Source organism: Chlorocebus sabaeus, chromosome 25 (genome assembly GCF_047675955.1).
Source record: "Chlorocebus sabaeus isolate Y175 chromosome 25, mChlSab1.0.hap1, whole genome shotgun sequence".
NCBI classification, from domain to species: Eukaryota; Metazoa; Chordata; class Mammalia; order Primates; family Cercopithecidae; genus Chlorocebus; species Chlorocebus sabaeus.
Genome location: NC_132928.1, coordinates 13893314 through 13919032, shown reverse-complemented (window position 1 = coordinate 13919032; position 25719 = coordinate 13893314). Strand labels below are relative to the sequence as shown.

The following is a 25719-nucleotide window of genomic DNA, read 5'->3' as shown; positions in this document are numbered from 1 at the left end:
TCTTGAATTCACCAGAGGAATGAGAGTTTTCCATGTGTTATTAGAGATTTGTGCATGTCAAAATAGAGATTCCAAGGATAATCTTTGCTCTATTTTGTCTTTTTCATACTAACATTTACACCACCAATAATTACAATTTGCCGACTTCTTACTATGTGCCACCACTATGTTAAGTGGTTGATCTATTTTCTAATTCAATTAAATTAGTTTGATTGTTTCCAAAGTCTTGGTTTCTTAGGTTTGTGGAGTCTTTAATACCACCTTTAGCATCTCTCTCCCTAAGAGTTTACATACTTCCTGTATGTTTCCTCAGGGTTCACTTTTTCTTCTCTGAGGGATCTTTGTGCTACTAAGTTCACCATAGGGCAATTCAGAATAGAAGGATAAGAAAGATGGAAAGAAAAACAAAAACGTAAACACAAGGGCTCCATGGTAATGATTTTTAAAAGTCAACCAGTCCTGGGTTTTTAGCTCTGTTGCTCACCACTGTCTCAGCCCCATGGGCACTGCTGGAGAACAGCCTGTAGAGACTGACGATCCCGTTGGGCTTCCTGGGGGCACTGATGTCGACCACTGCTTGGGTAGAAGAGACCGCATGGAACGTAGGGGCTCTGACACCTTCTGGTGGGGCTGGCCCGGTTCTGCACCATGTCCAGCTACTGGGGGCTTTTCCTGCAGAATTCACTGCCCAGACCTCCAAAGAGAAATCAACAAGACTGTCAAAAGCAAGATACCCTCAGGCTGGGTGGGGGGGAAAAAAAAGAAAAGAAAAGAAAAAAAAAGACATTGGCAACTAAAAGCAACTAAACACAACAGGAAAAGATAAACTTTGATCTTGCAACTTTGTAATCACACAGGAGAGCAGGCTCTTCCTTTATTATTTTTATTTTTTGCCTTTTACCTTTGACCATGTGAACACAAAGGGGGCCATTTAGGATTTCAGAATGCAGCCGGTTGATTTAAGCCTAATGAAAAAGCTGCTCATCTCTGTGTGGGAAGTGGAGTGATTTTGTCAGCTTCTGCAAACTGGATGGATCTGCAGACTACATAAAACTCAGCAATTCTTAAACATCATCCCCACCAAATCTGCATGAAAATTAAATTTCCTTTCATCAAGGAGGGAATAAACATATGGAACGATGTATAATCTTATTTATCAAGAACCATTTGTATAATTAAACACGAATATCCTAAAAGGTTGCCTTAGGTCGTCATTTGCATGAGTAAGTAATTTGTAGAATGTCAGGTACAATAGACAGAGTAGATGGATGTGTGAGTGTATAGGGTTAAATTAGGCCCAATAATAGCCAACTACACAGTGATCCATCAGAATGATAGATCTAAATGGCAATACAAGAAGACTGTCTGCGTGTTTAGAAGGAGTAGTATTCCTTAGTAAGCTTTCAGGTGAAAGTCTAACTTCAGGACAATTTTTCTCATTGCATTTCTTCTACACTATGTATTTTCTAAAAATTTGCCCCTGAGCTTTTAAAGACAAGTCTGAAAAACTTGTTTGATTCTACAGTACACACATTCCAGGCATTCAGTATTAAAAAAAGAAAAACAAAAAAACCAAAAAAAAAACCATGCAGAATGTTCAAAATAGGAGATATTTGTGGGGAAAAAAAAAACTCAGAATACTTTGCAGTGAGAGTTTAGTTTCATTTTTGTTTACTTTGCTTTTGCATCAATAATATCTTCAAGAGAAGAAACATTAGAGAGATTTTTAGTAGTTAGGTCAAATCCTATCAGTAGTTTTCATACTTTTCTTTTTTTCCAGATTCCTTTGTGAAAGTAAATTTTCTGATGTTGAATTGTTTTCAGGTTGCTGTCAAATGCAAATCTCCAGCCCCTTGCTGATAGGATTGCCAGGAGCCTTATTTTTAAAAAGAGACAACTAACCTACTTACATAGACACACCTGCTCTTTTTAGAGCTTGGATACATCCTCTCATCATTTGCATAATAATCACTCACATTTGTATAAACTCTACATTTAACAAAGCACTTTAACTTATGTCAGCTTATTTAGTCCTTACAATGGCAACCTTGTAAGGTGAGTGGAGAATGTATTACTAGTCCCCTTTTAAAGGTGAAGAAATTGAGGCTCAGAAAATTTCACCATCTTGTTCAAGGTGACAAAAGTTACAAGCGCTGAAATTTTGCTCTCCAGTGCCTGTTTCAATGAGCGGGGTTTTTGATTCTGTATGCCATCCATATGCATAAATAAAATACTCAGAATCATGAAAACTTAACGTCTTGTCCATAGACGAATACCTGCAATTCTAGATTAGGTAAGGTGTCTTAGCTTGCAAGGATGGCTAGACATGTACAAGTTGTCTTAGGTGAGGGGGGTTTATTTTGGTAAGTATAGGGAAGTAAGGAGCTAGCAATGGGAGAGCCAGATTTCATGGAAGTTAGAGTCCATCAGAATACAACTGCAGCTGCTCTCAGAGTCCCCTCAGAAATGGGTGAGGTCAGACTTACACTGGGGAGGGGAGGTGGAGGTTATTCACGAAGAAGTCAGATTTCAGGGCTGGTGAGGAGGGTCCCTGTCTCCTCACTCTGCCCCAGAACAACCACTTTTACTGCAAATACCTTTCTGGGGAAGTGGTGTGGGGGACACCTATTATTGCACAATGAATGACAAGATTTGAAAAAATATTCTTGAAAAAGGAATACAAAGTAAGGTGCAAATATTGATATGACGTTTTTTTGCCAAGAGCAGAAATTTGATTGGTGATTTAAGGACAGGCAGAATTTAAAGTCAGGTTACAATGGATGGGGAAGAAAATGAGGAAGAAAGTGCAACTAGGTATAATAAAAGAAAAATTCAACAACTTGCCAATTAATTACTGTGCACCAATAGGAGATGGAAGTAGTACAGGCATAGGGTGTTGAAAGAAAATGAGATGAAATAAGCATAATTCATAGAAAGTGCTCAGCACAGTTCTGGCTCTGGCTTATGAACATTAACTTTTCTTTCATTTTCAATGTAGATATAGAATCATAAATGCTATTAAGGCTTTTTAATGGTAGTGTTGTAGATCGTACTAAATCTCAGCCTTCCTGTGTTATGTGAACTACTAGGTGGAGTTCTCTTTCCAAAACGGGATTTAATCCCTGGATTTTAAAAACACTTGGGCCTCAGTACTATAGTGTTTTGCTGTATTTCTTGGAAATATTCCCTTTTAAAACCAGGCAACTCAAAATTCCCCATCACTAATAGGAAAGGTACATAGGCTATTTTGTCTTTGGCAGGAGTCCTTCATAATACATGACTCTTTTTCCTAGACTTTCTTTTTACTATTCAATCAATTTGAGATCAAAATAGCATTCATATAAATCAACATGCTTATGCAAAGCAGGATCAACCTATTTACATGAGCAACTGTGAAAATGAAAACAGTTAGAATGAAGAGAAAGCTGACTGAGATAATGAAGCATTGTGAATTTCACAAAACTTGTACCACGAGGCAGTGTCTCTGTTATATCAAACCACTAGGAGAAAAGGAAAAAAGAACCTGTGAATAATATTATTTTCTCTGTCTCCTTCTGTCTCTCTTTGTCTCTATCTCTGCTGAGGCAAAAACGTTCTTTGTCTAAAATACCACTGTGGATTTTTGTCTATGTCCGGCTAAGCAAGAGATAAAAGTATTGAAGTGTAGTTCAGGGTCCAGGGTAAAAATACTAACAGATAATGTTTATGATTCCCACTGAGAAACAGTGCCCCAAGATTTGAGTCTGTCTTTATAGGGCGGAGAAAGAAGCAGCAGAGATCCTGCATAGAAAATTTTTTAGCAATATGTCCCGATCTTTTAGTTGCAATGAACCCGTAAAAATCAATAAATAAAATATCTTGTGATCAAACAGCTGTATATTCTCTTTCTTTAGTGTGTGAGCTCCTAGAAAAATGAAAGAGTTATTATTGGGGAAGAAAAGCAAGTAAGGCTTATAAATTCCATGGCCAAGAGAAAAAAAAGCCAAGAAGTTCTTCATCTTTGATTTATTCAGGATTATCTTTATTCCTGCAGTGTTTAGACTGAACATATTTATTCTTTTTTATTATTACACTTTAAGTTCTAGTGTACATGTGGACAACGTGCATGTTGGTTTGCTGCACCCATCGACTCGTCATTTACATTAGGTATTTCTCCTAATGCTATCCCTCCCCCGGCCCTCCACCCACAATGGCCCCAGTGTGTGATGTTCCCCTCCCTGTGTCCATGTGTTCTCATAGACTGAACATATTTATTCTTTTATAATAAAAGATTAAAGATGATTAAAGTTTCTGCTGAAATGCATTATTATTTGGGTTTGGTGAACACTTTCACATGTGAATGAGTGGGTGCACACATAGTTATCACTGTAAAGTCAGAAACTTCCCCAGCTGTTAATAATGAAAAGTTAGGACTGACTGATTTGGTTGTTTTATTTCTCTAAGGCTTCTGTTGTAACCATGAAAACAGTTACAATGTAAAATATCATAGAAAACATAGATTACTTTTAATAAGCATAAAAACTATAATTGTTTAGCCACAAATTCTTTAATTAACTAGCAAAATGGTAGATTAATAGGTCAGTTTTCAATGGAATTTCTGTTTTCAATGTAATATATTTTAAATCCAACTAGAGACTATTACCATATTTATGCTTATTGTTCATTAAAAAAATGAAATTGTTCTTTTATTTACTCTTTCCTACCCCAAAGGACTAATTACTGTATTTTGCCTTAAAAATTTTTAATTACACGGAGTGTCAACATCTGCCACTAAGCTGCCGTAATCATGTTGCTGTGAAAACAATGAATTTAATCATTTGTTCTCTCTTGAAAATTGCCTCTTTGAGAGAAGCTTTTGTCGAAATATATTCCTTAGCCATGGTCATCAAAATGATTTTGGGTACCTGTATCAGAATTTCTGGTGAGAGGACCTTGGAATTTGCCCTTTCAACATATTTCCAACTAATTTTTATACCCAATATTATTTGAAAAACACAAAGGTCTATTCTTTATAGAACCAGGTACAGAATATAGGCACTGTACATTTTCAATTTCTATTTATGTTATGTCTCTTTAGAGTTATACTTTGCATTATCTTTGTCGTTACCTTCGGTCATTCAAATAAACACAATAAATGTATCTTGGAATACGTTACAATTCAATAATCACCACAGAATTAATTACTATGTTTTTTCACAGTTCCAAACAGAGCTAGAGTTTACCGACTTTGTAGAACCACTTCTTGCCTCCTAATTTTCACTTAAGGTGTAATTTCTTGAAACCTTGATATTTCTAGAAATTGCTGAGTCTATTTTTGTTTTAGTGCAGAGGAATATTATTCTAAATGCTCCCAATTTCTCTCAACTCGACATTTTTCCTTCTAATTTTATTCTAGGAGGAAAGCAAACATTTGTGAACAGAAGCATTGTAACAATTTTTGTGAATGGGAAAGAGAAGGGATCACCAGTCTACAGAGGATGGGAGAAGGGGAAATGTATCAGAAATCTCCCAGAGTGGTGGCCCCTTTAGATGCTTCTGTTACAGTGCTAGTTATTCTTTTTCCCTTTTTTTTTTTTTTTTTTTTTTTTTTTTTTTTTTTTTTTTGAGACAGAGTCTTGCTGTCGCAAGGCTGGAGTGTAGTGGAGCGATCTCGACTCACCGCCACCTCCACCTCCTGGGTTCAAGTGATTCCCCTACCTCAGCCTCCTGAGTAGCTGGGACTACAGGCACCTGCCACCATGCCTGGCTAATTTTTTGTAGTTTAGTAGAGATGGGGTTTCACCCTGTTGGCCAGGCTGGTCTTGAACTCCTGACCTCGTGATCTGCCCGCCTCAGCCTCCCAAAGTGCTGGAATTATAGGCGTGAACCACCGTGCCCAGCCTGTGCTAGTTATTCTTTAGCACAATTTCCACACTTAACTTGTTGTTAAGATTGTTATCACATTCCCATGAGGGGGACAAATAGATATTAAAAAGGTCTTTCCAATACCTGTATTGGCTAAACAAAGTAGTTTTCACCTTAATGCTTTGTCTTGCTCAATGTCTCATATCTTTCTGAAATAACCTTCCTTGGGACTGATGTTTTCCAAGTATTGTCTTAGAGCAAAGCTAAATTGCTAACATAAATTTCAAGGGGGTTCCTCATGCATTTTTCCTTTATGGTATCATAAGAAAAACCCCTAAATTGTGAACATATTTTATGATTCTTTTGGCCAAGGAAATGCTACAAGTCTTGTTCAAATCCGGGAACATACTTCATAATATTTGGTTCCTGGATGCTTTGTATACGGGTCAGCACCAAGCTGATGTTTATTTGGTCTTACATTTGCTATTATTTTCCTTATAAAAATATAATGCAGGAGTAACCAAATTCAGTCGACTAGTCTTTTCCGAAAGATCTCTAATCTGTTAACTCCTAATGTAAATGATGATGACTGTCTTTGTGCTTGGAGCAATTTGAGAGTTTGCTCTTTATCCAGGCTGCTTATTATAAGAGCTGTACTAGTAAAACTGTTAACTCTCAGAGGATTAAGAGAAGGAAGAATATCTAAGCTCTCTGCAACTTCTGTGAAACAGTAACATACTTCCTTGTGGGATAATGACAATATTTGATTAAAAAAAGCATTTCAACAATTCTGAGGACAAATTTATATCAAGAAGCTCTAAGGAGACATAATTGTTTATAAAAACTAAGGAATGTGAACATAATTTTGTAACAATTCACATCAGAAATAAACAAAAAATCTAGCATGAACAGCTATGCCAGTAATTAATAAGTAGAGTAAACAGGTTGTATGTTAACGGGCAAACAATTAAATTATTTGTTTCCTAGGGGCATGTAATGAGATTGTTATCACATTCCCATGAGGGGACAAATAGATATTAAAAAGGTCTTTCCAATACCTGTATTGGCTAAGGCCAACAGCTAATTCAATAGATTCGATCAAAATCACTACTTCTTTCACTGCTCCTGATTTATGACTTTGGCTGTTGTTAGTCATCACTCATTGCAGTTTGCTTTCCAGTGCTCATAAATTATGCCTCATAAATAAAAAGATACAATCAAGGAAATCATATCAATTCATCTACAACCTTGGAGTATATTTTCCCATGGCACTCAAGCTAATGCCTTCTTAAAGGGTAGCACTTGTCATAGGTTTTGAATATGTTTGAATAGCAATATGCCAAAATCTTCTTTGCCGGAATAGTGGTTAAAGAATTTTGACGAAAGAGACAATGCAATGAATTTGAAATTACATGATTACAAGATTGTTTTATTTCATGAGTAGCCCTGCAGGCTCCAGCTATGAAGGTATAATGTGCTGAAAAGCTCTATGTAGCTATTTATTTAACTGTCTACCTATCTGATTTTCTTTCACCATCAAATGGACGTTTTCTAGCACCTCTATTTGCATAGAACCTTGCTGGATACAATACAATCACACTTTTACAGATATAATCCCTGTATTCCAGGTTCCCTTCATCTAAAACACCTTGGATTAGGCAAAGCAGAACCTGATTTTAATTGAATTCTGGGACCCAGGGGAAGAGGGTACAGCAGGACATTGTCTTGCTTTCTATGAGCACTTTTGAAGTTCAGAGACGAAGCTACTGGAAAATTTACAAGACATTTCCCATGCTAGAAATGGGTGTCTTGTCACTACCGCTTCTCATACCACCTTGCTCTTTGGAGTCATTTACTACGTGTGAATACGGTTCTTCTCTAATATCTGAAGAAGGGAAAACTGACCTAACAGTGGGAAACACTGAAATTAGCCCTGATTCACTTTTAACAATAAAACTAAATAATGAAAGTTTGGAGTTATCACATGCTATTTTTTATTGCTTATATATGCTCTCCCTAAGAGGAAACAGGAACCCAGCCCCATCCCGCTCTCATAGAGGATACATAAAAGTAGCTACTGGGTTTATTGAGCACTTACACTTTTGTGAGTGTATTCTATGTACTAATTTTGCATTTTTCCTCCCGACAATCCTATATGGTTGGTATTATTATCCCCACTTTACACATGAGAAAACTGAGGAACACAGAAATTTATGCAACTTGGTAAGTGATAAGGCTGGCCTTCCAATACAGATAGGTGATATAAAAGCCCAAGCTCTTTACCCCTTCCTACATAAGGCCATTAAAAGAAGGCCTGCATACACCTTCCACATGGTGGGCTGCTGCCCTGGGCTTTTCATAGAGCCCTGCATGAACTGGCTTTTTCTGTGGAGGGTAGCCTAAAAGTGGGACAGTGGAAGTTATCACAAACAATGTGACATCCATCTCTGCTGCCACTTATCATGCTTTGAGCAATATTGCATATTACACAGAAGCAAGTACTACTCATATATTTCATCCTGTTCAAACATGTGTAAATGCATTGAAATTCCATTATGTTCTCTACAATAATAACTATACCCTAATGGATATAGCATTAAAAAATATATTTTATCCACAATAAGTTGCTAGAGGAAGCTAAGATCACAATCACCAATTATGATTAACATCTCCATGAAGGATAGTAAATTAGGTAAGACTATTTATCATCTAGGAATTCAACACATATTGATTGAGCCATTTCTATATGCCAGAGGCTGTTCTATGAGCTGGGGATACAACAGTGAACAAGGCTGGCATTAACATCCTGGTGAGGGGAGGCAATCAATAACAACACAAATAAAATAAACAGGTAAGGATATATCGTAGAAAAGAAATGATGATTTTGTATGGTGATATACATAAGGTGATATAGCAGAAAATGGTTGGCTTGTCCAGGAGGTTCTCTCAACAGGTGACCATCAAGCTGGGATACAATTGGCAGAAGCTCACCAGATGAGGATCTGAGGGAAGAGCATTCTGTGGAAAAGAAGAGCATGTGCAAAGGCCTTAGGGCTAGATCCTCGAGAAGGCCAGTGTGGCTGACCTTAGTGAGTAAGGGCCAGAGAGCAATGGGATGAGGACAGAAACGGACAAAAGTGAGACCATGAAAGGCCTCATGGAACTAGAGAGGAGTTTGCATTTTATGGAATGAGGGAAGGAGGGTTTGCAGTGGGGGAGTGACTTTATTTGATTTTCATTTTACAGGAATGCTGGATACTGAACACCTTCTATATATTTATATATTAAATCTTACTTTTTTTATGTAAGTGACAATACCCTAGCTTTAAAGTCAACTTATTTAAAGTTCACAGCAACCTTCCTGGGGTAAGTTTGTTTGTTTGTTTGTTTAATCTCAATTTTACAGATAAGAAAACTGAGGTTTAGTGAGTTTGAATTACTAGTTGAGGATCCAGAGTTGGTAATTCATGCAGCCCAGACTGAAACCCTAATCAGTCTGTCTTCACAGGGTCAGGAATTTGTGCTCCTGGTGAAGGTGACTTGAAGAAGCTGCAGTTCAGCAGAGCCACCATTGTACTTGGGGCAGAAAGTCAGGACTTGAGTTCTGACTCTGTTGCTTTTTGACTAGGTAACTTGCTAGGTTATTCAGGTTCCTGACTATTCTAAGAAATAACAACACCTACCCCACAGGACTATTTTAAGATTTACATGCAATAACGTTTCTAGAAATTTCTGAGGAATGGGGTGGGGGATGAATATATTTATAAATATTTCATCAATGTTTGAAAGCCCAAAGCTGCATGCAAATGCAATTTGGAGGTAACTGTTGGGGTAGAATTTAAGAAACCAGTCTTTAAACCTGAATCTCAAGGTTCGAATTTGAGTCCTTCAATTTATCAACTCTATATCCTTGGGCATGATACCTAATTTTTCAATGCCTCATGTTTCTCACCTGTAAAATAGTGTCAGTAATAACACCTATCTCAAATGGTTGTATGAGATTAAATTAGTTAATATGCATGCAGTTCTTAACATAGCCCTTAGCACACAACAAACCCTAAATAAATAAGAGTGATTACTATCACATTATTTGTGTGAAAAGACAGGAGAGAGTGACTTAACAGTTTTGGGGATCTAGTGGGACTAGATAGCAATGCTGCAACTCACTTCTGGATTCTAGTTGGTTGTTGTGCATTAATAAGATTGGAAAACGCTCCACAGCATTTGGAATTTAGCCCACACCTCCCTCTGTATCTTTCTTCCAGGTACTTCTGTACTCTAGAGCTTTGAGGGTTAGAGTAAATAAAAGCCTGGCTTTTCAAAAATATTGCTCTACATTGAAACTTGTTAATTGGATGGCTTATTTACTTTGTCTTATTATTAGTTAAAATTTCTCAAAAAGCCCCCAAGCATGAACAAAAGGAAAAATCAGAGCAATTCAATGGATTTTTTAGAGAAAAGAATTTTATTACTGGTTTCCATTAGAAATATGCCTATAGGAATCAAAGAGAGAACTGTACAGTCTTCTAGATGCTTATAGGCATCTTAGTAATGATCAGATCCATAAACAGATAGATAAATCAATTAACAAGAAGAGGTTTCAACTGTGCTTTTAAAAACTACCATTTAAAGCATCTGACTTATTTGCATGTGTTAACATTTTTGTTTCCACCTGCAGATTGGATTGCTTCATATATCCTGAGATGTTTATTTACAATTTAATGGTAATATGCTATTGGTTCAAGTACTTAAGTACAATCCTCCTTAAGTCTTCAGATTTACTTAGTGGTTTATCAATAATCGTAGAGTGACAAGCCAAAGCTGGCCAAGTGATCCTCTAGTCCAGAAAGGATTCTACTGGTGAAGGCATTGTTATATATTGGTTGAGGAGCAGCATCAATCTGAGTGTGGGGGATGAGCTGTTTTTTCCCCAGATCCATTCTCTGCCCTTCTCTGGCTTGCTCTGTACCCTGGAAGGCTGACTTTATCAGATCGCCTCACCTGGAATCTTTTCTTCGCTGGCTCTTTTCCATTAGGGTTTGATCAAGGGGAAGAGAGAGTTCAGATTCTTTGTTTCTCCTGCTCCTCTCTTTGGCACTGCAGGTTGACAAGGCTGAATTTCCTTTCAATGTCCCAGATTCTTCTGTTGTCCCTGCAGGCCTAGAGGTAACAGTTTCTGGCTCTTCCTACTTCCTGGGTACTTTAACATCCCTTATTGATTCTCTTAATTCTGCCCACACCTCCATAAATAGCCTCTTCATTAAATTTTCTTCAAATACCCTTTGAATGTGCCATATACTTCCTGTTGAGATCCCAATTGATGCAGTGGAGAACATTTTGAGCCATTAGACAGGTACCAATAATAGTAGGTGGGCTAAGAGTGGCTTCTAAACATAAGGATGGAGATTTAGAAAGGCATTTCTTTTTCTAAGACTGAAGGAAAAGAGAAATGGTGCCTCTTCGTGTGTCTGTGGAATGATTTTAGTCCAGTAGCTCTTTAGTATCAAGGCGCCACCTGTGCTGCACAAAACCATCTGGCCAGAGAGTAGAATAAGAGTGGCCTTTAGAGTTTGGTGTGGAAATCATGCTGTCCCTGAAGATAAAGAAGCTGCTTCTTCCTCTCTGGATCTGTTTTGCCGTCGCTCAGATCTTGCAAACATCAACATTCCTAGTGATATTTTTATGGATACATTATTCATGGGCATCTTTATTTGTCTTATCAACTATACTTTAAGTCCCTGAAGGGGAGAGTGCATGGATTTTAGCTTCCTACCTCAATCCTAGTAACTAGGTATACACTTTGAACATTGTAGGTGCCTAATAAGGACAGGTTATTAAATACTCAATTTACAGGATAAAGGAAAATAAGCAAAACACATCTCATCTTTTCCTGGATGTTTTTACAGGACCTAAGTTTCAGATGACTTTGGGAGCCTTTGTTTTCACAGCCATCTGAAGAGCCATGAGGGCAGGCTGGAATTACACATTATCTACATTCAGTTGAACAGCATTCTGTTGTGTTTCACATTTTATTTCCACCAACCAAGCTTCCAACACAGAGACAGGAAGATCAATATCAGCTTAAGTGAAATATAAATCTGAGTTGCATCTACATGAGGGTGCGAACCAACCCATCTTCATATGGATAACTTGTCCCAAAGGCGCCATAAATACTGCCAACAATAGAAGCTTTAGAATAAAGTCCTAAGGGTCGCCATGGGAGATAGAACAAGAACAAAAAGAACCAGAGCATGCTCCTGAATGTGCTCACACCGACAGGTAGAAATGATCTCCTGTGGGAACGAAAGGCTTGATGCGAAAAATGATCAGGCCCCAGGCCTAGTGGCAGACTTCAGTTTTCTACACATGGAAATGTCCCAGTGGCCTTCAGTCTAAGCTGTGCAATCAGGCCCTAAGGTTTTAGAATAAATACACTGCCTGAGTCAGACAATATCAATAAATCATTTAAAACCTTGAGCCGTGGGAGTTGGGGTGGGTGTGGGGAGCTTAGTTCTTGTGGGAGAAATTAATCAGACAAAAACCTCCATGCTGGTCAGAAATACGTTAGTGAGATTAATATCTAATTAAATGCAAGTTCAAAACCAAACAGAAAACCTACTCAATATGTTTTCTCTAAATGTGGTATAGAAAAGGCATGGGATAAGGATGATAGCAATAGAAAACAGGCAATACAAAGCAAGTAGCTAATTGCAGAAAAGTAGAGTCAGACTGTCAGAATTTGGAATTTTAGTCATGGGTATGTGGGTAAATTACTATTTTCCTAAGAAGAGAAATGGCAAGGACAGGGAGGGTTGAACTGCCTAGTGGAAGGAGTATCACACCTTTAGAGGCAACTGTACTCCTAATTAGAGATTTTTACACTCTAACATTTTATTAATGACTTGTTGATATAGACAAAAGATATGTCTTAACCTGGCTTTTTTAAGGTCTTGAATGGAAGTTTCTCTTTCTTTTAACTAGTGCGATCCTGGGGGGATCGGATGGGGGCATGGACCCACTAAGTAGCAGGCATCCTACTGGACAAACAGATTTCTTAGTTCTCATAACACACCCATTTTTTAAATGAGAAAAGTGAAGTTATCAGAAATTAAGTATCTTTCTTGCACAAGCTATATGATCTGCACTCAGCTTCTTCATTTGGAAAACAGGAAGGGTGTGAGCATCCAGTGTGAAAGGGCACAAAGATTGTCAATATCTCACAGCTGTGGTGTACTTGTTCCCCTAGTTGGTGTGTGTAGTGTACTAGGGCAGTTCTTGCTTCTGGCTGGAAGCATTTCCCACATACCTCACGCAGCCCTGCCTGTAGGAGGTGAACCCTGTGACCACACCTGCTCAATCATAGTCCTCTGTTCTTTTGGTTCACAGGAAGGCGGGTAGTGCAATAGGATCAGTCAGAGTCCTGCATTTGGTTGACTTCTAGTCCTCTTTCCACTCTAAGGTGGATGGGCAATAATAATCATCATTATTGTTATATGAGTGAAGTGGTTTCCATATATGAGGCACTGTTCCAAGAACATTCACATATTAACTCATTTAACCTCAAAGCAAGCCTATGAATCCAGTGCTATATCTATTCACATTTGGAAGATAAGAAAACTGATGCACAGAAAGGGCTTGAATCTGGAAGTATTAGTAGTGATTTCTTTAGATGCCTGGTGAGAGTGTGCAGAATGAAGCCAAATAGAGACGAGCTGAGATGGGGCAAGGAGGGAGAGAATGAATGAATCTTACAGCATTTGAGTCCTGCATCCCAGGTTTCCAGGGCCTGATGTTCATATCTTTTCTTTGGTTTCAACAGATTCCTTCAATGCCCTTTCCAGATGTGAGAGCAGAAACAATTCCCTTCTGTTTAACTTAGTTTACATTGGCTTTCTGTTACTTGTAGTGAAATAGTCATGATAACTTTTTGATAGTGTGGGTTTTCTCAGGAACATAAATGAAACTCATTGGTAGCTAACTAAAGAAAATTAGTTTATTATTTATTTACATTTATATTTTTATATAGTTATAATTTTAAAATATATAATAGTAAATAAGTATGTTAGGTTTCAATGAGAGACACAACTAATGATATTTCCATATGTCCATCTTGTTGATGAATAACCATATATCCATTTATTGTCTGAAGCTGATCTCATACATTCCCTTGTATCAACACAACTTAAAGCTAACTACCATTAGAAAATTCTGTTGCTTTGGGTCAGAATTTATTTTGTCGTATTTTACAAACTGTAGATTACAAAAACTAATCAAGAGAAGATAACGTTTGATTAGAATTTCTAAAAATTATATGCCTGTAGCTTACCACTAGTCTGCCCATAGAATATAGAGCTGGAGGGTGCTTCCCTTTATAGATGAGTGCTATGAACTGACTGTTTTTGTCCCCTCCAAATACATATGTTTAAGGCTAATCTTTAATATGATGATATGGAGGCCTTTGGGAGGTTATTAGGTTGCATAGCATGGAGCCCTCATGACTGGGACCAGTGTTCTTACAGGAAGAGAAAGAGATGAGAGGAGTCCCCCTACTCTTTTCTCTTCCCTCCTTTTCCTCTCCATCTCCTTCCATCTGTCATATGTGCATATAAGGAGAAGACCGTTATCTGCAAGCCAGAAGGTGGGCCTCACCAGATACTGAATCTGCAGGTGCCTTGACCTTGGACTTCCCAGTCTCTAGAACTGTGGGAAATAAATGTTTGTTATTTAAGCCACCCAGTCTATGATATTCCATCATAGCAGGCCTAACTTGTATTATGAGGAAACACCCAAAGAGGTTAATGTGCTCAAGGATCCAGAATTACTGAGAGAAGGAGTAGAAGATGTTGGCCTGTCTCCCACTTCTGACTAATTGCCAACAATTTGGTAGCCTATGGTGGGGGCTGGTGCGGGGAAGGCCTCTACAGTACCCCTGGCAGTCTTCAGGCAGCTGCCACTGGCAGTAACAGTGAGGATCCCCTTCTGTGTTTCCTCCATAGCCCTTCTTTCCATCTGCTTGTTTGGAGACAGTGTTGGTCGGTTAGAAAGCAGCAGACTGCCATTCTGCGTGGGCTCCTTTAGCACTAGCCCTAAGTTCAGACCCCATGCCATGAGTCACAGAGTTTCCTCTAAGGCTGACCTGCTGCTTCTCAGTCACCCAGTCACGAGGCACCAGAAGCCTTCAGAGACCCTGAGTGTACGTGGGCGCTTACCGCAAAAATCTGTCAAAGTGAGGAAGTTTCAGGAAAACTAATTAAGCCACTGACAGCATGATTCAGTGAAATGGGGGGTGGTGGCGGGCCCTATCAAATCCATGGTGAGTCATTGCCTTAAGCAAGAGTATGAATATGAATGCACAATTACTGAGAGCTATTCATTAGCCTCGGCTCACTCCCCAAAGGTAAAACCCAAAATGTCTTAACGGAGTAGACTCACACCCAGGTCCCTCTTGAAGCCTGTGGGAAAAATATTGTCTTAATTTGCTGCTAAACCATTAAGAACTGCTGTACATAGAATGTGGAGGTTCACATTGCATGTATTAGAATAGCCCAATGTTGAAAGGGTTGAAGATAGAAATGACTATTGTCTTTAAAAAAATCTTCTTGGATTTGTAAATGTTCTGTAGCACGAGCAAGTCTGTGATCTCTGTTTAAGGAAGAGATCTGTGCAATGGAAGAATTTCATTTAGTACAGACGCATCTCGTTTATGCCTGGAACATACATTTACAGAGTTGTTTGAGAATTAGATTTTGGTAAACTAAGTTGCATTCAAAATTCCCAGAGAACGTTTGCTTTCTAGTGGAACCCTGCCCTGCACTCTGTAAAGCCACCAACCCATTCTTGTGGAAAACAAGAAAAAAATAATCTTGCTAATTTTTTGATTCATATTTTAGATCTCACTGGCTTTATTAAAGCTAATCCCCCAGAGTGTTATCCTTTAGAATCCCAGAATTCTGAAAGCTATGCTGAAATGACTCAAACTAGAAAAATCCCCTGTTTTAAATGATGGTGAACTTTACTCTTACCACCAAAGACCAGACCTCCCAAGTAAGAAACAAAAGAAAACAAAACAACAATAACAAAAGCCAAATAAAATCCATGAAGAAAATTAAATTATTTGAGTAGCTGAGACATGGACTTCATAGATAATACATTCTGTTCTCCTCTCTAGTTTCACATCAAAACAATAGGACCCTTCTTTAGGAAAGCCAGGACAGACCAACACCAATAGGCTGTCATCAATGATCATCATGTAAATTAGGCATTTGTGGGGAGATGGCTTCACTTATTTGGGCTCTCTGTTTATAACAGTTTAGGCTAGTGATTCTCAACCCTAGCTGCACATGAGAATCACCTGGGAACCTTTTGAATCGCACGGATGCCCGAATCCATCCCAAAATCAGAACTACAGGGGAGTGGGGCCTGGGTATCAGCAAGCACAATGTTGTGAAATTTCCCCAGGTGATTCTAACATGCTATCAAAGCTGAGAACCGCTGATTCAGAAAATCACCACTGGAAAATCAGGCTTAAGTAGCATAGCAGCAATGTCGCACCCTCTGAGGCAGTATTTCCAAAAAAAGTGGGTTGTGGACCATCCAGTCTGCTTATTAAAAATACAGGTTGCTAGGCCGGGAGTGGTGGCTCACGCCTGTAATCCCAGCTCTTGGGAGGCTGAGGTGGGCAGATCATGAGGTCAGGAGATCGAGACCATCTTGGCTAACATGGTGAAACCCCATCTCTACTAAAAATACAAAAAACTAGCTGAGCATGGTGGCACGTGCCTGTAATCCCAGCTACTTGGGAGGGTGAGACAGGAGAATTGCATGAACGAGGGAGTCGGAGGTTGCAGTGAGCCGAGATCACACCACTGCACTCCAGTGTGGCCACAGAGCGGGATGCTGTCTCCAAAAAAAAACAAAAAAGGGACAGGTTGCTGGGGTCCCTTCCCATTCCACTCAGGAATCTGCCCTTTGAACAAGCTCTTAGGTCCTCCACTTGTACTGTAAACAGTGGGGATGCTACCTTTAGGGCATTCCATATTGAAGTATTAGTGAACACTTAGAAGGTGCTTGTGATATCACATGGATTTTGCTCAACTTCAAAGGAGCTAGTTACCAAGCTGGTTACAAGAACTGTGGTGAGGTGAGTGACATTTGCTGCTCATTTAATTTCCCTCTTTGGTTTTCTACAGTGAGTAACTCTCCCACTCTCTATAAGTATCCATTTCTCCAGATATTTCCTGACCCTCCTGCCCATTAAAACTCATCCATCACTCTAGGGGGCCAAGGTGGGTGGATCACAAAGTTAGGAGTTCAAGACTAGCCTGGCCAAGATGGTGAAACCCCGTCTCTACTAAAACTACAAAAAAAAAATTAGCCAGGTGTGGTGGCAGGCGCCTGTAATCCCAGCTACTCAGGAGGGTGAGGCAGAGAATTGCTTGAACCCGGGAGATGGAGGTTGTAGTGAGCCAAGATTGCACCACTGCACTCCAGCCTGGGCGACAGAGTGAGACTGTGTCTCAAAATGAAGAAGACGACGGAAAAAAAAAAAAAAAAAAAAAAAAAACTTATCCATGTGATACCCACTTTTATCACTGGCCAACTGATAGAATGAGTTGATTTAGACTAGTGAAAACTGTCTTGTTCTTTTCACATAACTAAATTTTAACAACTGCCTTCAATGATTTAACTCAAAAACAGAAATGAGTACAATGATGTAACATAGTATAGGAAGGTGGTGGGGAACACCATCTGACCTTTGCAGGGCACACCATGTGGATGGCAACCTCCCCAACTATACATCCTCAAGATCTTCTGATTAATCCTTCCACACTGCTGGAAAGTTTCTCAGTTCTTTGTTTCTATTCCCTGCAATCTACAATTACCTCAAAAACACACTCCTCTGCAGAAGGTTCAAATCACCGTCAGTTGTTGGGTAAGCAGATGTGTGTAGGACAACGAAGGTATTTTCAAAGGCAACTTGCAGATGAAGTAACCCTCAAGTGGATTTGAGAGAAATGAGAATTCATCACAAATACAAAATGCTCTTTTGTTAAAGAAAACTAAATTGTTTTAGTATATAACTTCCTAAATGACTTCTGTAGGATTACTCAGGGTCCACATAGACTCAGTGTTTACACAGGCTAAATGAAACCAATATTTTCTGATCATTTATTTCAGCATTTAATCTATGCTTTTCAAAATATTATTTCCATAAGAACTGGGCCTTTGGGCTAAGCTAGATTTTGATTTTCTTTGTTTTCTATCCTTATGTTGTAACTACATGAGATTAGCTAATAAATACAAGTTGGAGATCAAAAACCAAATTAAATACTTTCATTTGAGTGAGATGAGTATGGAGGAGGAGTGTAACACAGAGCTGACAGTAACAGTTACAAAAGAAACCACACAGCCTAAGGGTCCTAACTTGCCTCTCCTCTGAAATGTGGGTCCCTTGGTTCTTGGCCATCCTTAGTACCTGATGAAAAATCTGACTAGAGACAAGACACATTCTTGGAGCTTTCCATTTCATAGAAAACTGGGATGGGGCCTGGTGCGGTGGCTCATGCCTGTAATCCCAGCACTTTGGAAGGTCAAGGCAGGCTGATCTCTTGAGGTCAGGGGTTCAAGACCAGCCTGGCCAACATGGCAAAACCCTGTCTCTACTAAAAATACAAAACAAATTAGCCTGGTGTGGTGCTGCGTGCCTGTAATCTCAGCTACACCGGAGGCTGAGGCAGGAGAATCGTTTGAACCTGGCAGGCAGAGGTTGCAGTGAGTTGAGATCTCGCCACTGTACTCCAGCCTGGGTGACAGAGCAAGACTCCGTCTATAACAAACAAACAAACAAACAAACAAAAACTGGAATGAGACTTCTACAGATCATGTGACCAGAATTTAACCCAACGACACAACACAATACCAGAGAAAGTTTGTGTCTCTTATACGTGGGTCAAGTTGCGTCTAATTAGCGGCTGAAGATTTCATGTTGATTTCATCCAGCTCTCTCATGAAGGGTACCGTTTTTATTTGTAAGGGAGACTAGATAATTGATAACTTTGATAATGTGACACTTTTGAATAAAGGTAATGAGAAAAGAACAAAAGGGCAGGCACATAGGTTCTGGCTGTTTCTAACAGTGTTACGTTTCCGATGGTGGCATCAGTATTTTGTTCCTTTATGATGTAAACCAGTTCTTATGCTAAACCCTTGGGGGTCTGATGTGTTTTAAACTAATTTTGTTTTTACATTTTGAAATAGGATAAAATGTATATACTGTATATTTTGCAATATCCACCACATGATCTTGTTAGCCATCTTATAATAAAGCAGTATTTTTGTAGCGAAACATATAAGTATTCATATTAAATGGGATAAATAAAATACTGTAAATAGTCTCAAGTCTGTTTAGATTGGGTTTTGTTGCCAAATGAGTTGTGGCAAAGCAAGAAAATACTTTTAAGAGATTTTTAGATTTGGAATTGCAAAGAAGGGATTATGGATTTGTATCTGTGTATTTTTGCAAACCATTCAAGAATTTATTTGTATTTTCAAATCTTATTAATTCGGTAATTTGTCCCATATATTATTGTCCTAAAATATTCTTTTAATGCTTAAAATGTTCCCCGTATTCACTGTACTCATTGATTTGGTCACTATTTTTTTGGTGACTTATTAGTTTTATTATTTCATGTTATAATAAGTTTTTAAGGCTCAGTTTTCTCTTTTAGAAAATTTCTGTTGGCATTGTGCCTGGCACTTAAGTGCTTACATCAATCAGTGAGTTTTCCTTGACTGCAAGCAAGAAGCACTGATTCTGACTTAAGCAGATGAGAATTTACTTGAATATGTGGAATTAAAAGAACGGTTGCAGAACCGTGCTTGGAAATAGCAGGGAAAAGAAAACCTTTTAGATTGAGGTTAGGATATTTTAACAGGACTTCTCACCTCCACCTTTTAAAATTCTGAGTCACTCTGCTGAAGATCAAGCCCCAGGCAAATCTGAGGGGCTGAGCGGCTCTTGTGCCCACCACTTGGCTAGGAGACAGCCTGACACATTGATTGACACTCCCACCAAGCCTGAGCAAAGGGTGGGGGAAGCATTCTCCCACAGGAAATGAGGTTGTTATTACAAGAAGAATGCAAATGGACTCTGATGGCAAAACTAAACAAACCTAACAGAAGTCCTCCATAGAATTCACGATATTTTCTGAATAGTATTCTTAATTCTTGGCTTTTTAAGAATGCGCAGTCTTATTTTTTTAGGCCGTCCTTAGAGAAAACTTAACTAATCGTCATGGGCAGGTTAGCTGCACTCTTCTAGACTTTTTTCAACATTCTGTATCTTTCTTGAGCACCAAGGCTAGAGATGTTTGCTATTTGATTTTATTTTGGTATAAGTGATGAGTTATTTTCAAAGTGATCTTTTAACAAGGAGTATCTCCTACCAAGGCAACACTGACAGAGGGAATCTTAATGGCAGAAACCACTTTATTAATAAGAAAAAGAAATTCACCTGGAATCTACCTAAGAAAAACAACATATATAACATGGCTCAAAAACCAAGAAAATGAAAAAGGCAATGAACATGGTTTTTCCTCATTTACCAATTAAAAATTTTTAAGGAATATTATTATTCTCCTTAAGTCCCACATTTCTTTAAGTGCCTTTTCAAACTGCCCACCATTTTTACAGGCAGGTGCTGATGAGTGCACACAATCAACTCGAATTGTTGATAATACACATTTCTTACCTGATACTCATACTCTGTGAAAGGCAGTAGTTCGGAATCTATAAAAGAGGTTGAGCTTCCATTATAGATTAGGACTGGACTGGATTTTCCAGGCTGAGTTGTTATTTGTCTTCTGTATAATTCATAACACAAAACTTTTCCATTTGGCTGAAGTGGTCCTGTCCACAAAAGGGAAACAGTGGGCTGGAATCCTCCTGGAGCCATTTGTACCTCCAGATGTGGTGGGGGTTGCATCAGAGGTGGAATCTCAGGCATCTGTATGAATGTCCAGTCACTTGATGCACATCCCAGGGTGGTGCATGCTTGAATTCGTATTTCATACCTTCAGGACATAAGGCAGAAATTAGTGATTTTCAGAAAATTAGATTTTCATGGGAAGAATCTTTAAAACATCAGGCCTTAAAAAAAAAAAAAAAAAAAAAAAAAAAAAGACAAGTTTACATGTATTCTTATTCATAGCTAACTCTTAAGAATAACAAAGTTGAGAATGGCATGAACCCAGGAGGTGGAGCTTGCAGGGAGCCGAAATTGTGCCATTGCACTACAGCCCGGGTGACAGAGCAAGACTCCTTCTCAAAAAATATTTATATTTCCATGGAAATTTTTGAACCATTAAAATCCCCCTGGCTTTCTAAACTAAAATTTCTTATCTGTTTGAAAGGGGTGAGTACAATTCTTCCCCTAAACAAGGATGTATGGAATAAATAACTCTCAAGATTCTTTCCAGCATGAAAATTCTGGTACTCTTCAGAATTACTTAACATAGCAATGAAGAATGCAGACCTTGGAAAGTATGAAGCAGTTCTCAGCAGTCCTGGACTCCTCCTACCTTTGCAGCTAGAGCTAAATGATCCCCCAGGAATGTTTCCAGGTCATGAAGGAACATCATGGAATTAAGGTCTCAGTGGTAATAAATCCCCTCACCTGATAACTAACATCTTAAAACAGGCTCCCTTACATGACACAAAGACCTTGTGGGGCCAAAGTTAACCCAACTACACACCAGATTATCAATCATGAAGACACCTTATCACCATCCAGTTAAACTCAACTAATGAATTATGTTTTGCCTCATAGCTGGTCTCTGCTACTTGAAAAGGTCTATTTACATAGCAGGGACTTCTCCTTTCCAACAAAATGAATTTTTGTAAGTATTTAGTGCCTATGGCTGCAAATGAGCACTTTTTACTCTATTCCCAACCACCACTGATTTTATGACACTTTCAATTTTCCCTCAGGTACCCAGCTATCTTCTTTCTACCTTTATTCCTTTTAGTTCTAGCCTTTTCCTCTTTTATTTTCTACCTCCCCTCTTTGCTCTTTGAATCACTGCTTTCTGTTCTTTTACTTGCTCTTTCTCTTTCGCGTTTTTGCTTTCTTAATTACACCTTTTTCCCTTTGTGACTTATTTTATTCCCACTTTCTTCTCCTCCTCCCCTGGTTCTTTTCTCATGTCCATCTCCACCATCACAGGACTACCGGTTTATTGGTGATCAAATCCATAGCTGTGTATGGTAGATCTGACTTCTAAGCAATTCTGTGAGGTCAATTTTGATTTCTCACATGAAGATTATTCATTTTCTGGGTTATCTGTGGTAGTTTTTAAATTTTGGGCCGGATTCCTTCTGCTAATTAGGACGTTCCCACGCTATTTCTTCTTACTGACCAGCTGGGGGTGCTGAAAGGAGGACACACACATTTGCAATATTCAGTGAACATTAATCCACTAAAAACAAAAACAAAAACCATGCATGAACTCCAACTTCATGTAGAAGTGATACTCTGTTTTATGTCAATGTCACTTACAGATTCAGTTAGAGTGGATAATGAAGAGATTTCTCTCACATTCTTAAATAGCCTTGCAATTTATCAGATAAATTAAACTTTTTTTTTTTTCCAGCCTGGAAAAAGCATTGCTTTCATGCCTGGACAAACTGCTTCACCTCTAGAAGACTTTTCGAATAAGAGTTTCAAAAGGGAGCAAATTGACATGATTTTTGAAAGTTGGAGGTACAGTCAAGTAAAGAGGAAGCTAGTCTAGAATATACAGCTCTGCAACTGCAATGGGCCTTTTTTATGCCCTGAATTAGTGTAAGGTAATATAAGAGCCAACTCACATAGCATGTGGATTAGCTGTGGAGAATACCTGAGGAAGTTTTAATTACTGTTTAATATTTAATAGACCCTAAATAATTGTCATGAGTAGATGCATAAGACCATGAATGTTTCATTTAAACAGCACTATATATCAGAGGTAATTATAGGAGGATCTAATCTACACATCACTAGATTACAATAATAGCTGAATTTTACCTATGGTAGTTGGAAATCAACACTCTTTCAGCTTTTAATTTTTTTAAGTGATTCTGTTCATTTTACTAAATTTTAAGCATAAAATATCTTTTATTACCCTTCTTTCTGGGGATGTAAGTTACTTAAAATGTGATGGGGAAAACTGCCAAACAATTATTTAAGCAATGGGCAAGATTCTTTTGTGTGCAGAACAACGCACTTCCATGCATGTCCCAGAGTCCAGATAGGACCGCTAGGAAAACATAAGCTTGCAAAGTGGCACTGTCCCGAGAAACCATAAGAAAGTAGAGTCAGAGAAGCCTTATTATTCCTGGAAGAAGTGCTGGATTTGATAAGAAGGCTCTTCACAAAACAAATTTTGTTTTAGTCTAACTCTGGCTGGTAATTGCGCTCATTGATTGGCATCTTTTAACCTTAAAATAATACATCATTTTTTCTTCACAGTCTAGTCAGATGACCCTATCAGGGCTGTCAGAACTGTCCAGGGGCCTGCATATTTCCCGAGGGACTAGCCTCATCTCTCTCCTACTTATTTCAGATACCAGGATGCATTGCAAACCTTTCTGAAACATTGGCTCTCAAAACATCACCTGAAAGAATTCTGCTCTCCGGAGGTTATGCAAGCAGGCTTTGCTTGGATGAGGATGTGCTTTGTCTACTGCGCATGTTTACGTGGATGGAGGTTGGGGACACCATGCTTCCCATTTTCAGAGTCTTCATTAGAACTGACCAAGGGCTCAGAAACAGAAAGGTCAGTGGCACACTCAGAAAACCGAGACATGACTACCTACCTGTGAAATGGCTTCAGCTGCTTTACTATGTATGACTGCGTACCAAAAGAGTTATGAGTTGTGTTTATGTGTATGATTTTAGTTTCTCTTTGAAACAGTTCACGGATGAAGAGGGTATAGTTGATGATATCACCATTTGTTCTCACTGGAGGGTCCCAATTCACTAAGATCTCCTGAGGACCCCTGGCCTGCAATTTTGGAGGTTCCATCCCTGAGGGTGCTGAGGGGTTGGTTCGATCTTTGGCAAGAGGACTCAAAATGCCCCCTTGGCTGTTGTTGGCAGTTACTGTGTAGCCATACTCCACACCTGGGGTGAGAGTAAAATCATGATAGCATGTTTCCAAGCCTGTATACACAATGGTTCCATCCCTCCTAAGTTCATAACTTCTGATCTGGCCATTTGGGTTTCTTGGAGGTTTCCAGGTGATTTCTATTGATTCTGAGCCTGTGACTTGCAATGTTGGAGAGTCCATGTTCTCTGGCAGGGCCTCCATTGTCCAGGCAGATTTTGACACACTAGCTGTGCAACCTCCATTCGTGCAGGCTACAAGGGAGAAGTTATACTGAGTATAAGGCTGCAGGTGGGAAACCAGTAGGCACAGGTCCTGGCTAGCAAGGGACTCCTCATTATCATATCTAACTAAATATTTAGTGATCTTTCCATTTTTCAGTGTGGGCGGTGACCAACATACATTTATTTGTGTGGCACTGATGGTCCAAAGATCTGGAGGGCTGACTCCTGCTGGAGCAGCCTCCAGAGTTGTGATGCTGGTGGGTTTGCTGGTGGAGCAGCCTCCACTCGTGCAGGCTTGGAGTGCATAGCTATAGGTGGAAAAAGGAAGAAGCTCTTCATCAGTGTAATTGAAAGTCACAGCATCAAAGCTAAAAGGATAGAGCGTTTCATTCCTTTGAAGCCTATAGGACTGGATAATACCATTAGACTGTTCTGGTGGGATCCAGGAAATCAGCAGTTTTTGGGGATTCATAGAAACATAGGATATCACAGGTGGAGAGAGACCTTCTGGAGGTGCTTGCAACGTCCTTACCACATTCCAAGGGCTACAGGTATGCCCGGCTGAATTCCAAGTGTAGATTTTATATTCACACTGCGTCCATGGTTGCAAACCAGTGTCATTATACATAAATGTATTCCTTTCAGTGTTATATTCTGTGAAAACAATTTTCTCATCCGCCTGGATTGTCTGATTTCCCCAAGCTTTTCCCTCGAAGCATCTGCGAATCACTTCATAGCGAATTATTTTTCCATTTGGGTTAACAGGCTCAGACCAGTTCAGCTCAACGCTGGTGGACTTCACAGAGTGGACAGTAGGAGCCAGCTGAGAGTCTGGAGGGGCTTCATCTGTCCACAGAGGCTGGGGCGCCGAGTGTGCACAGCCTGCTCTGGTGCAGGCCTCCAGGGTCAGTGTGTAGAGAGTGAAAGGATCCAGGCGGCGGAAGAGAAACTGACGATTCAAACCAGAGTACTCCAGGAGCCCATCACTGAAGATGTTGTATGTCTACAGAAGGACAGAAGCAAAAGGGATAATCTGCAGCATACAATTTCTTTGTGTAGTTATTTAGTCCCTTTTTAACCTTTACCCCCTTATTCGTTATTTTGATGGCCCTAATTTAGAAGAAGTATTCTGATATTAGTTGGGAAAGTGTGATTTTTTTTCAGTTAATGTAAGGCCCACAGAGAGACAAACAATGTTTTTCTTTGCCTTTTTTTTCTCAGTTTGGGCAATATGTAAGCATTTATTTCAAAACTAAGGGCTATTGAACCCGATTCTTTGACTTAAATGATACTCACGAGGTTTCTCCTACTTGCATTTTTTTTAAAAGTAGAGAATAGTGTTCAAATCTCCTGTTTCATAGATATGAACTGCTTCTGATCTCACACTGACTAGAGTAAGTAGGGTCTACCTTCCACGGCATTTGCTGGGAAATAGAATTACAATGCTTAATCATTTGTTGTTACAGAGTGCGAGGGCTGAAAGAGAGAAAGAGAGAGTGTGTGTGTGT

The 25719-nt window shown here is 39.1% G+C and overlaps 1 protein-coding gene across 1 annotated transcript in view; it reads right to left on the bottom strand.

Moving 5' to 3' along the window:
- The window catches only part of USH2A (usherin), a 785943-nt gene that overhangs the window by 23567 nt on the left and 736657 nt on the right, over positions 1-25719 (bottom strand). The window contains exons 62-64 of the mRNA XM_007988447.3: positions 23698-25214; positions 20594-20915; positions 485-694 (exon numbers count right to left, since the gene is read on the bottom strand). Coding sequence (XP_007986638.3) covers positions 485-694; positions 20594-20915; positions 23698-25214 — 2049 coding nt within the window. The remainder of the gene's footprint in view (positions 1-484; positions 695-20593; positions 20916-23697; positions 25215-25719) is intronic.